This window comes from Lissotriton vulgaris, chromosome 6 (assembly GCF_964263255.1).
Source record: "Lissotriton vulgaris chromosome 6, aLisVul1.2, whole genome shotgun sequence".
In the NCBI taxonomy this organism is placed as follows: domain Eukaryota; kingdom Metazoa; phylum Chordata; class Amphibia; order Caudata; family Salamandridae; genus Lissotriton; species Lissotriton vulgaris.
In genome coordinates this window covers 695,510,174-695,524,100 of record NC_141694.1, presented here as the reverse complement: position 1 = coordinate 695,524,100, position 13,927 = coordinate 695,510,174, and the positions used below count along the sequence as shown (strand labels likewise).

General features: G+C 45.2%; 1 protein-coding gene across 1 annotated transcript in view; it reads left to right on the top strand.

The window, feature by feature from the left end:
* Positions 1-13,927, top strand: part of ZBTB24 (zinc finger and BTB domain containing 24) — a 163,783-nt gene that overhangs the window by 13,002 nt on the left and 136,854 nt on the right. Inside the window, exon 2 of the mRNA XM_086926670.1 lies at positions 11,989-12,965. Coding sequence (XP_086782796.1) covers positions 12,017-12,965 — 949 coding nt within the window. The 5' untranslated portion in view covers positions 11,989-12,016. The remainder of the gene's footprint in view (positions 1-11,988; positions 12,966-13,927) is intronic.

Sequence of the window (13,927 nt, the reverse complement as noted above, 5' to 3'; positions counted from 1 at the left end):
GCTAAAATTATAGAAATTAGATAAAGCAGCTTGGAAGTGGTTGAAAATGTCATTATAATCAGCTGAGTGACTCAGTCTCACTCAACAGCCACCAGTGACCTGAGCTATAACGAAACTGAAAAACAAAGCAGAGACGTACTGTGTGAGTGACAGGGGCATAGGCAAACTCAGAATAAGTCTAGAATGGAGTGCATTTGCTAGTAGGTGTCTGGGTAGGCACGTGATTGAGATGAGCCACACTTCACACATAGAACTGGGTACGCTCTCAGGTATGTTTGTAATGTCTGTTTTTATTAGTTTAAATGGTTAAAGTTCTCTGTAGTTTAAAATGCTCTAATAAATCGAAAGTAATCAATGGCATTTATTTGAATGTCGTGAATAAACACGGCACAGTTTGTTCTATTTAATAGTGGGGTTTGATGTGCTGTGTTAGCTGCCCTGACCCTTCATGTGCTGCTTCTTATCTCTTTTCCTCTACTTGTGAGGAAGAGTGATGTTCTGAACAAACAAGGAGGCCCAATGAGGGAGTGGGTGGGGGGCTCCTTTACCAAGCAATAAAAAAACCTTTCCAGTCGCTTCAGAGCCCCGCGACCTCTCCCAAGGCTTCATCGAGAAGAGATAACCGAGGTACGGTGGAAGGGAGCTGCACGTGGGGGCTCAGCCAGCATCTCAATTTCGCGCACACATGCTCTCTCTCCCACTGACCACGACCAGTCGTACATATGGCAAAAGCAAAATTTCACTAACCTCACAGAAGAAGGGCCCTCCACCTCCAGTCTGTCCAGGCGGCCCCGGTGTCACTGACTTCACTCCGAGACGATCGGCTACAGTAAGATATTTCATGATTCAAAGGGGGCGGTAATAACAATAGCTAGCACGTGGTGCCCGAGCAGATTAAAGTCGGCGGACGGTGCCGTAGTTATAGACAGCCCTACCTCTAAAGATGATGACATGCTGCGCCGCCTGCAACTATCCAGCCGCATCGAGCGCCCAAAATAAACTGCGCGTGCTTCTGCAGTGACGTCTCACCGTGATGACATCAGCCTGCCAGTAAGAGCCGAGCCGGGGCAGTTACATTCAACCAGGATACATTGCACTAAAGCTGCGTTAGCTCAGCTGAATCCCAAGCCTGCTGGGGCTGCCACAGACTCTGTTTTAATCAGGCTTGACAGTCAGGCTTGACAGTGACAACCTCAAGTACTGATAATGCACTTAGCTTTTAAATACGCTTATTTGCGTGACAATCCTTTAACATGCGGTAATGCGGAAATGTAACTAAAAATGCGTTAGTGTCACACCGGATGTGTGACACTTGGTAGGGCTGTAGGGTTGTAAATGACGGCGCTGAATAAAAGTCTTACCTTTCGTGTATCCTGCTGTGTCGAAGATATTTAATTCATTTTGGCAAGGATCTGACCAGTCGTCCCCATTGGTGTGTCAACCCGCAGCGAACCTGTGAATCTGTCAGAGTTATCAGACAGACCGAGTCCTGTTTGTGCTGCTTGTCTTTCTGCCCAAGCCTGTCTTCTGCCTCAGCGAGTTACAGGCGCCTCCCCTGCCGTTTCCAGTTGCTTCAGGGGGCGTATGAAGGTGCCTTACTCCCGGCACAGGGATCATTCCCTACAGCAATCAGCCGGTGGAGGTCCGGTCACTGCAATTGGCTCCAGCTACAGTTGGCAGAGGTTAGTGGCCTAGCTGACATATCCTTACGTGCCTCCATCTTGCTAGGAGAAACGGTTATGCGTTGTGCAGCACGTTCAGACTCTACGCCTGACAAGTAAAGAAACTAGATAGGAAGAAGCGACCTTGCGGTGTATTCAAGTACTGCATTTGGTTTATCCAGAGTCGGCGCAGGAGGAAGCGGTCTCCGCTACACATTCAGGTGATAGTTAGCTCGGTGACACGCACATTTTTTATCTTCCTAATTATCTTTGTTCATTCCTTCAGTGGCATGCACAATCCATGCGTGTTATTTTCTTACCGGTGATGCGCCCACCCCGTCATTTGTGAATTGTTTTCCAAACTCTGTATGATCTTTTGCCCACCCTTAGACACTGCATTTTCCCTCATCTCCTCTTTTCTCACATTTGGGTATCACTTTAATCTCCCAAATCATTTTTATTCTCCACCCTTTGTTTGTCATTTTTGACCTGGGGTCTTGTGTGAAGCATCTGAGAGTCCACTTAGTGCTACTTCGTCTGGTATCACCATGGCTCATGTGTCTGTAGCACCCCTCCCTATTTTTTATCTCAGCCAGGTTCGCCTCCAGTTCCATGGGAGGATTGGATAATAATCTTTGACAATTACATAGAAGCTTTGGATGGGCAAGAGTTTCTTCCGTCCAGGAAAAAGGTGTTATTATTAAGTGTATTGGGCAGTGAGGGTTAAAGATTGTTCTGGTTTCTACATGAAGTCGCAGAGCATAATGGACAACCTGTTCTAGATGTTTTTGAAGAAGCCAAAGGGAGGTTAAGTGTCAGTTTCGCTAAAGAAGAGAATCTAGTTTTGGCACAGTATACGTGTTTTATACACAACCGCAGTGGATGAGTCGATTGATGAGTTTGTGGCGAGGTTGCGTGAGTTATCCATGAAATGTAAATATGGTGTCATGACTAACGAGTTGATAAGGGATCAGTTAATTGTCTAATGTAGAGTAAAACAAAATCAGGACCGCTTATGGGCAGCGAAAAATCCCACTTTGAGATAGGCCATATATATAGCTAAGGTTCTGGAGCAATCTGCCTCTTGTATGCAAGAATTAGAAAAAAAGAAGCAGAAGGGAGATGTATCTGAAGTAGGTGTAGGTGCCGTTAGCAAACATGTTGATTTGCCTGCCAGACCCAAGTACAACAGAAGATTTAATAGGTATGGTGGGGTTGGTAAACCAGGTACCAGGGTATGTAATCAGCGTGGGACCACTAATCATTCATTAGAGTCAACATTTTGTTTTGCTAACAAGGAATTAAGGAAATGGAGTCGTTTGGGGCATGTTGCGAAAATGTGCAAGGTGAGCAACCACAACAAAGTGTCCTTGGTTTCTAATGGGTGTACGTGTCATTTGGAGTCTTGTGACAGAGTCTTATTGTTGGGTGATGCACATGAAGTTGGGAATAAAAGAGAAGACTTTCAAAGGCGAATTAGCCCCAGGCAATATTTACCATAAATGTTTGTGAGGTGGAACTTAAGGTTGACCCAGGGTCGTTGTACACAATTATACTAAAATCAGTCTTCGAACACTAGCGGACACTGGGTATCTTGAAACCCAAAGACATCTCCCTCGTAGGATTCCAGGGGGAGTCCATTGACATTTTAGGATTTATGGAGGTTACATTTTAGTTTGAGGGACGATGCACTGAGGGTAAAGTGTATATTGCTTAGAGTGGGTCACCAATTCTTGGATGGCTTCATTAGTATGATTGGCACATCATTGTTAATCCCAGGGCACCCTCACAGGTTATCGTTGTCGATCAAGAGTCTATTGAAGACATTCTGCGTGCAAATGGGAGAGTTTTCAAAGAGTACTTAGGTTTGTTGAAGGGTATTGCACTTAAGATTATTTTGAAAGAAGGAGCCGTCCCTGTTCAACATAAACTTAGGACGGTCCCTGTGATGGTGCATGAGGAAGTGAAGGGGTTAATTCATGATATGTTGCAGCAAGGTGTTAAAAAACCTGTGGAGGCATCCAGCTGGGTGTCTCCCATAGTCATTACACACAAGTCTGATGGGTGTCTCAGATTCTGCTTGGACTTGAGCTCTCTCAACCAAAACATTGTGGCAGATATTTACCCTCTACCAAACATTAACAAAATGGCGTTGTTGCTCAAGGGAGGAAGGTACTTTTCCAAGTTGGACTTGAAGAGCGCATATCACCAGATAAAGGTTCACCAAGACTCTAAAGCACTTACTGTGTTTATCACAATGGACGGTACATATCAATTTACTAGAATGCCCTTCGGTCTCACGTCTGCAGTAAGTGTTTTCCAAAGGATGATCTCTGATGTTTTTAAAGGGTTGGAAAATATCATCTACTTTCAGGACAACGTACTAATTTTTGGAAAGTCGATTGAAGAACACAATGCTGTGTTAAATCTTGCTTTACAGATAATTGCTGATGTGGGGCTCACTTTGAGGAAGAATAAGTGTTGCTTTTTGAAGGAACAAATTGAGAATCTGAGCTACTCTTTGTCTTCTGGTGGAGTTAGTCCAAAAAAAGACTTGTTGGAAGCCACACACTTGTCTCCTTCCCCTCAAGACAAAGACCTTCGTAGGTCTTTCATGGGCCTCATTCAATATTATTCAAAATGTATTTGCAATTTTTCAGGCAAAATAGAGTCTTTGAGGTCTCTCTTAAAGAAAGGCAAGGGTTTCGAATGGTCAAGTGTGCAAGAGGAGTGTTTTTTGAATATTAAAAAAGAGATTTGCAAGGCTGGTATTTTGGTGCCTTTCAATATTAAACTTAAGTCCGTTGTGACGGTGGATTTAAGTGCAACAGGTCTGGGCGTCCTACTTTCCAAAAAACACAAGGATGGCTAGAGAACTGTGGCCTTTGCATCTCGCACCCTAAGCGATACTGAAAGGAACTATTCCGTTATTGTAAAGGAAATGCTTGGCCGCTGCATGGGTGGTCAAGTACTTTCGTTCAAATTTGTGAGGGGTACTCAACTTATCTTGAGATCTGACCACAAGCCTCTGATCAAAATCCTTCTCCCTTGTGGTGCTGGTAAGGGTTCGGCCAGGTTGGTGTGGTTTGCTGCCAGACTTCTAGAGTTTTGCTATGTCTTAGAGCATATTCATCAATGGAGGAATGTTCAGGCGTATTGCCTGTCTCGCTTACCCTTGCAGTGGCAAATGGCACAGGGTCCTTCTGTGGAGGATCATGATTTTGAGGGTGCAGTCGCTTCTGTCCAGGGTGTTGTGTTGGATTGCACAGGTGTTTTCTCTAAAGAAGATTGATTTCAAGCCATGGATGCGGCTCTCACTCTTTAAGAGGTCATGCATTTGTTTTTTCGGGCAAACAGAGGGAGAGTTGTGTTGCTAGTTCAGTGCGTCTGTTTGTCAAGGTGTTGGAAGAACTAACAACTTGCGGTGTTCAAATTTGGATGAGGGGTGAGAGGTTTGTGCCACCTGTCCCTCTTAAGCAAAGGCTTGTAGCAGTGGGCATATAGGTCAACACCGCACCCAGAGGCACCTTAAAGCCCAGTTTTGGTGGCCAGGTATGGGTGCTCAGGTGGTAGATGTGTGGTGGTCAGGTGTAGTGCATGCAAAGAGAATGAAAAGCGTCTTCAGCTTGGTAGCCAATCTGCCCTTGGTCACATTGCTAACCGGGGCTTGCTTGGCACACTTTGTGCTTAGATTTAATTGGTCCTATGCCTGAGGTTCACAGTGGTCTCAGGTTCACCATGGTTTGTGTGGATTCTTATTCTAAGTGGCTGTGTGTAAAGTTTATCAGGGAGATTATCACTAGTGCCACTATTCAGGCTTTGAGGGATGTATTTTTTGAGGAAGGTGTGCCTTCCGTCTTGGTGACGGATATGGGTACTCAGCTCACTTCTAGGGACATGGAGAAATTCTTATGCAGCAATGGTATCAAACACCAGCGTCCTTCTTTGTATAATCCCCAAGGAAATGGCATAGTGGAAAGAGCGAATAGTTTGTTCAGGGGGTCATTAAAATGGCTTGGGCTTTTATCTGTAGGTAAAGGAAGCAGTTGATGAGATGGTTTGGGGATATTGCACCACTGTGCAGGACTCTTTGGGTAAATTCCCTTTTGAAGTGATGAGAGGGCGGGTTCCTGGAGACAAGTTGGTTCAGGTTGGTTGAAAGATGGAGCCCTTTTTTTTTAAACTTTATTTTGCAGTTTCACGCACCATAAAGCAATACAATGGAATGTACATAGTCGTTTTATTACATAGTAATGTTGGTAATACAGTATTGTTAGGCCTGCATAGCGATGTATCAAGTCAGGACATCATATCAAAAAACGTTCTTCCCATTTATCAGTATTTGTCTCTAGCGCAAGGCTTTTACCCCTAACCATGAATACAGTACCCAACTTCGAGGCATTCTTTTGTATAAATACAACCCGCAATTCCATGATCTTACAGGAGCACTTAATAATGATAATCAACATATGTGCTGGCATTGTCTACCCCACGCCTGCTGGCACTGTACCCTGTTCTTGCTGTGTGGGGGGGTCCTGCTGCTGCGTGGCCAAATAAGCTCTGAAAGGGCCCCATATATCTCTGGATCTGGAGGATGGAGGGATCGAGGTCACGTACAGTTCGCTTCTCATGGAGCAGGAAGCTAGGCTGTTTAACTATCCCTTGACCGTAGGCAATGTTTTTCCACCCCAATAAATAGCGACTTCTCTCTTAGCTAGCAACAGACCGATGGCAACAAATTTGCAAATTTTAGGGGGAAACTGAACAACGTTCCCTAGGAGGGCAATTTCTGGTAGGGAGACCATTGCTACATTTACCATACTGCTAATAGTCCTTCTGCACTGCCACCCAATATGTGAGAATTCGTGGGCAGGTCCATGCAAGGTGGGCAAAGTCTGCGTGTGGGGCATTGCATTTTGGACAGTGATGGGGTCTGGATGGATCTATTCTGTGGACTCTGGATGGGGTTACATATACTCTATGCAGAAATTTGAAGTGTATCAGTTTATGGCGGCTATTAAGGGAAAGATTTTTCGTCACTGAGCAGCAGGCACTTAATAATGATAATCAACATATCTGTTGCTCATCTGTAAGCGGGTTACCCAAGTCTCTCCCGTGCACTACAGACGTTGTCATCATTAACTGGAATGATAGCAGCGCAGGCCTTGTAGAGTTTCGATATAAGATGTACACCTCGCCCGCTCTCAATCACCATAGTTAGCGGATTGAAGGATGGGGGTTCTAGTGGAAAGTCTGGGGTTGTAGCGCGCAGTGCTGGGCATATTCTCATGAGAACAAACCTATCCATGAATGTTGCCTCGGGGAATTGGGACATATTGTCGGGATCGAAAATATGGCCGCCTGGAAGCAAATCGCTCATTTTGACAATGTTGATTTCAACTCATGTTCACTGTACACGTTTTTTGCCGGTGATTGGAAGCCATTTGGCACTTGGGAGCGGTAGTGCAGAAGAGTAAAGGATTGGAGTGTTAGTAAGTCGCCTTAATTTCTCCCATGCCCAACTGGTTGTTGATACTGTTTGGATGTCTTTGGGGTCTCTGGGGACACCCTTAGGCTAAACAGCTGCCAACGTGTCTGGAAGAACTAGATCAGACTCTGGACGCAAATAGGGAATTCTGGCATTGGGGTGGTACCATGTCTGTGCGAAGCTGCACTGGGCAACTAAATAATACAGCTGCAAATCCGGGACGCCATGTCCCCCTCTGTCACAAGGTAGTGTCATGATTAGCCATCGAACCTGGGCCCGCTTGTCGCCCCATACCAATCGTATTAGATATGAACGCAGAGTCAAAAAGAATCTATTTGGCAGGGGAATCAGGATATCTATACTACTATTATAAAGAGAGAACACAAACCTTTGAGCCAGGTAAACTACAAAAGTAATGCACCAATCACTACACCCAATAAACCATTTGAAAGGGGAGATGTGGCAGAAGGACATAGGCTATAGATATGTACACCATATACATTAAAAAAGCAAAAACGCCAAAAGTGGTAAAGTAGTCCCTTGGGGGCGTGGTCGTGGGCGTCTCAAACAACAAATGTGGGCGTTTACAGGGCCGTGCCAAGTGCAAATAACAAACCTAGGCCAAGCGACTTCACAACACACTTACATATGCACATATAGAGCGGAAATGCGCTTTCACTAAATTTAGAACGCACAATAGGCAGACATAGAGCAGAAATGCGCTTTCAATGAATTTAAATTCACACATACAGCGCGGTAACACTAATATACAAAAACAGCAGAGGTGCGCGCTATAAGAAATATACACACATTCCTTGTAGTTACCCAGACAACATTGACGCCTTCGCATTAAAAACCGGGCGGGCCTTCCATCGACGAGGAGTGTCAAATGACGCCACACAGGGGGCAGGGTTAATCGCATACTACACCAATCACAAAGCACTAAAGAAAACACACACGACTTCGGCTTACCAAAAAAAAAAAAGTCTTTAACCATTGGCCATTGACCAACGACGCCTCAGGGGGGTAAACACGAACATAAAAAGCCGACATTTCTTAACGGAGAAACGCAATCGACTATGCATTCACAAGACTTTGCTCACATCTTGCGGACAAGATAAAAGTCTTACAATAAGACATACGAATAACGAAAATAACACAACTGCCCATAATCACGCGAGCACTGCCAGGAATTCACCACACAATTAACAAAACGAAAGGAAAACTTCTTTGAAGGGATACAAAAACGAACACACGGAAAGAGCCTTCGAAAGAAAAAAAAACATTAAACAGGTGACACAACACTTTCCTCACATCTTGCAGACAACATAAAACGCGGAAAATAATACATACGAATTAAAAAAATAACACAAGTGGGCCAAATCAGTTGAACAGGGCCAGGACTTGCACAGACAACTCTTCAGCTGGGCGGGCGGGGGCCCCTGAAGCAGCCTTTTGCTCCCGGACAACGTCGGGACGGGCTGCTAGTATTTTTTAAATAACGTATTTATTTTTAATTTATATAGCCTATGTCCATCTGCACACCCTGAGGATTACAACGATGTATCGGGTGTGTGGATTGGCGCTGTGGTTCCCGAGTTTACCCGCCTCAAAGTCCTTCCTTTATAATAGTAGTAAAGATAATGTTGCTCTATAATTATTTGGGTCAGTACAGACTTCAGATGACAATTGTCTTGCTTTTTAGTTCGCTAATGGTTCATGTTGAAAAATTATAATTTTTAATAAAGTACTTCTCAGTGTAGTGCTATATTGTGATGTAGTAATGTAAAAGCTTCTACGTGCTAAAGAAATAAACCTTTTTGAATTTTTAAGAGACTTTATCATATGTATGTTGTAGGAACTGGGTTCGCCATGTCCCCGGGGGGTAGCTTGGACCAAGCCAGCAGGCACCCCAAGCTTAGGTGTAAAGTGACTACAAAACACACTCATCCACTGTGACAATAAGTGCACGCAAGGACTGAGTCCACACCAGAATGCTTGATTCAAATAAGTAAGTTTTATCTTGAATTATCTTGAATTAGAATCAGAGCAGTCAAAAATCACAGCGGTATTAACTCATTGCCGTTCCTTTAAAACACAGGTTTTGCATTTCTCAGCAATAAATATGTACATAAATAAATATTAAATATTAAATAACGGTAGGCGTGGTCACAGCCTTACTCTCAGACTTCTAAATAACATGTCATTGCTCAGCAGCAGTCACTAATGGAGGGTAAACATTGCCTAGCTGCAAAAATAAGCCATTTATCAGCAAATACAGTGCATTTCATCAGGCTGGAATAAAGCAATTCAACACTTAGATATGAGCATTTCTTTTGGTCATAATAGGCAGGACATGACTCTCAGGAGCTAAGTATGACAATTCGTTTAACGATCAGGCCACCACAGTAGAACAACCTTTCCCCTGTTAAGGGGTTAAGTTTTCTTAGGGCTCCTGCCCAATCCTCAGTATCTCTTGGGGCCAACGGGGCCCAAATATAGTCCCCCGTGGGGAGGGCGGACTTGGAGCCTCCCCAGGGGTTTACCTCACTTCTTCGGACCCTGTTCGGGCCCTTGCGAAGGGTCAGCACAAGGTAAGATGACTTCCGGAGGCGTGCTCTTTCTACCGCGCCCTCCGTTGGTGTTGTAGGCTCCCGGGCTCCTTTTAAGCCCTCCGGTGAAGTCGGAGGGGGGCGCAGGGGCTCAGGTAGTCTCTGCGAGCCCCCCGCGCAGGTGTCCGCTCCGGTCCCGGTCCTCCCTCAGAGCCTGCAGGGACCGGGGACCAACAGGAGGCCAGGGTGCGCAGCGGCCGCCAATTGCAGAGCGGCTCGCGGAGCACAATTTCAGGGACCCAATCAGGGCACGGCGGGGCAGAATTACACCGGCACCCCTGTCATGTGACGTTAGATCCCGGCTTCAGGCCTAACGAGGCCTACTGCGGCCTGACCAGATTTTACGGCGGCCTTCTCTTGGCTCTGGGGGCCGCCGAGGGGGAGCAGAAGGCAGCACCAGCGTCGCAGAGAAGGTGCCAGGCTGCAACGATGACAGTAAGGCTCAAAGGCTAAAGCAGAAGTGCAAGAGCGCTCGACAGAAGTGCGACCGGGGGGGGGGAGTGGGGGGGGGGCAGCTGAGAAGCATTAAGTGTTCAAAGCGCTCGGTCCTCGTGGCGCCGTAGGGCAATTTACCATCACGCCTCAGGCAGCACTCTCAGGGTCTCCACGCAGTAGCGCTTCTCAAAAGGGGCACAGCGCTTGCAAGTCAGCAGTTCACAGCGCCTCTCAAGGGGAATGCCGCGCTTGCCAGTCAGCAGTTCACAGCGCTTCTCAAGGGGAATACAGCGCTTGGCAGTTAGCAATTCACAGCGCTTCTCAAGGGAATACAGCACTTGGCAGTTAGCAATTCACAGCGCTTCTCAAGGGGAATACAGTGCTTGGCAGTTAGCAGTTCACAGGGCTTCTCAAGGGGAATACAGCGCTTGGCAGTTAGCAGTTCACAGCGCTTCTCAAGGGGAATACAGCTTTTGGCAGTTAGCATTCCCAGCGCTTCTCAAGGGGAATGCAGCGCTAATACCTGGTTGATTCCCCACCAGTCCTGTGGGCAGTAAGAAGGTCTTCTTGGCGCTAGCTGGATCCTGCGCCCTTGGTAGAAGTTACTTGAAGAGAGTGGGGGGGGGGTGAGTTAAAGGCTTGTCCAGTTTCCTCAGTAAATCACTTCAGGTGGTCCCTGGGTTCCCCTCCCGCTGGGCCAGATCAGTGGGCTAGTTTAGTGTTCCTCACACAGCTTGGTGGGCAGCGCCTACACCCTGTCACCCCCAGTGGCATAGGTTCCTGACTAGGCCCTACCGCCTAAGTCTCCTGCGTAGGTTCCCCCAGGTCGGTGATGCCCCAACTACTCTCTCTGGAAAGTTTCCCTCCCTTTCCTTATATAGTGACTGTTGGCAGTTGGCAGTGGCAGTTGGTGTCACCTCCCCTGTTCTGGAAGGTTCCAGGAGCTTCCCTCATTCTAGCTATGGGCAGGCTGGCATTGCAACATTGTTTAAGGGTTCCAGCCAGCTCCTGGCTACTAGAGTGCGCCTAAAAAGACCACGCTGCAGTAGCAGGGGTCAGTGGCAGCCATCTTAAGGGAAGAGAGCACCTGCACCTTAGCATTGTTAAGCAATGGGAAGGTGCTCAGAGACCTAAGGCCAACGAAAAGTAGGTGAGAAAAATGAGGCAAAAGCGAAAAAAAATAGGGAAGACCACCCTAAGGCTGACCGGTCTAACATATGTAATTTTTGTTGTATGATACACATTTTTCAGGGCTCTGCTCATGCACAGATTCCAAGATCCGAGACAGACCCTTGACTCTGCTCTTCCCATTAATTTATTATCTTGCCCATCTCTAACACAATGTATTAGGTTATTGTCTCTCTTCCCAGCTCTTAGGTGAGCCTCACTTACATCACTGACTTTTTGTTAAGTTCTTGAGGCATGCCCCTCTACACGGTCCTTCTTCTAAACTGATATCTCTAGCAGCACAACACTCTGCACCTTAGTCAATCACATAGCAGATCACCTCGGAAGCACACAACAATCTAAAGCCAGTGATTAACATGAGCAGACAGGCAACCCCTTTATTTTAGCTGAAATAAGTGAAAAGATTTTCCCTGACTTAAATGACCCCAGGTTTTTGCCTCACATTCACTTAAAAATAATAAACCACACACACCCATTTTAAGACTTTGGGCAACAGAACTTACAAATGTAACTCATGATTACGTTCAATTCTTGTGTTGTTTCATCACTTCTAGTTCGTGAAGATTTGAAATAATGTTTCAATACTATTTTTTTGGTCTTCTAGGTGTACACAGTTGAATTCCTCAAAGAAAATGACAGCAGCTGTTCCAGATAGCGTAACCGAAAACCTTATTGTTATTCGCTCTCATATTCACAAGGATACAGTGTTAGCTGGTTTTGAGGAGCAAAGGAAAAAAGACTTTCTTTGTGATATCACATTAATTGTGGAAAATGTGCAATTCAGAGCCCACAAGGCAGTACTCGCTGCCACTAGTGAGTACTTCTCTATGATGTTTGCAAGTGAGGGTGAGATAGGACAGTCAATTTATGTTTTGGAAGGGATGGTTGCTGACACGTTTGGTGCATTGCTAACTTTCATCTACACTGGGATTCTCAATGCAAGTCAAAAGACAGCTGAGCAAATTGTTGCAACTGCACAGCTCTTGAAGGTGAAAGACTTGGTGAAGGCCTTCACAGACAATCAGAACAGTTGCTGCCCCTTAGACACCTCGATCAGTATGTTGGGTACAGTCTCCACTAATGCTGGAGTCAAGGTATTTGGGGACGTACCTAAGCGAAAGCGTGGAAGACCGAGGAAACGTATGCAGTCTCAACAGGGAATGCTAGGAACCATAACTGCCAATGATACCCACTTTATAGAAAGTGATATGGTTCACGAGAATGTGAACATAAAAAAAGGGCTCTCAGAAGAAAATATGGACTACAATGAGAATATGCGAGAAGGACCGAAAGTTGAGGCAACTGAGCTCACTAATGTATCTGTACCTTCAGATGGACCAGTGGTAGATGAGAATTCCAACCCAATATCCCACTGGAAAGCAACCAGTCGTAGCCGCTACAGTAAGCGAAGGATACAGAGGTCCATAAAGCTTAGAGATTATAAACTTTTGTGTGATGATGATGATCAACGAGTAGCAACAGGAAAGAAAAAGGTCAAAGAGCCTGAGACACAGTGCAAAGATTGTGGCAAAGTTTTCAAATATAGTCACTTCTTGGCTATTCACCAGAGGACCCACACAGGTAAGACAGTTTGCACATCATGTAAAGTAATAACAACAAGCTAAGCAACTTTATACTATAACTTAGCTATCAACTTTCATCATGGTAAAAGTGAGACTTTCAGCCAGTCACTATTCATTACATGTCCATGCCTATAGTGGGTTACTGTGAAGCTACAAATCTTGGCATGCTTATTGCAGAGGACTGTCTACAATTCTCTTTCATGACACAGGCTTAGATGATAACTATGGGTCAGACTTGACAGTAGATGTCTGTCCTTAAGTGTTTTTGTTAATTTGTGCCCATAGTAGTACTATCATATTTAATGGGTTATCAGAAAATTTGTGCCTGACATCATTATTAAAACAAGCATTGGCAAAGCCAGTAGGTCTCGTCTTTTTGACCTATCGGCTTTGCCAGTGATTACCGCCAATGCCTTGCAGAATTGACAAAAAAAAAGAATGAAAAAAGGTATGATGACATATACATGTGCATGCACGAATATGCATCATGATGCTGTGGCAGCCCAGCGTGATGACAAATGCGCAAACGTATAACATGCGTCTGCTGTCATTTACTACATTTTTTTATTTAATGTTCCAAGATATTGAAAAAAAGGCAGGGTAGGGGAAATAATGAATGAGTTGGTGGTGGGGGGTAGGAGGGAGCAATATGGATCATGTGAGAGGTTGGCTATTTTGCGGGCCGGGGGGCAGAATACAAGGGAGAGAACACAATTCTATGTGTCCTATTGGAGTTAGATACTAAAAACATACTAAAAGAAACAAGCATTTGCAATGCAATAGGTCTCGCATTAGGAAAGTGTGAGCTATTAGTATTGTAAATGACATTTTTTTTAAATATGTGTTGGCTTTGAAAATATATAAATTAATAGCATTGTTCTTCACAAAGCCAATAGCTTACACTTTCCTAATGCGAGTCCTATTGGCTATGGCAATGCTTGTTGGTAGCAAGCAAGGACA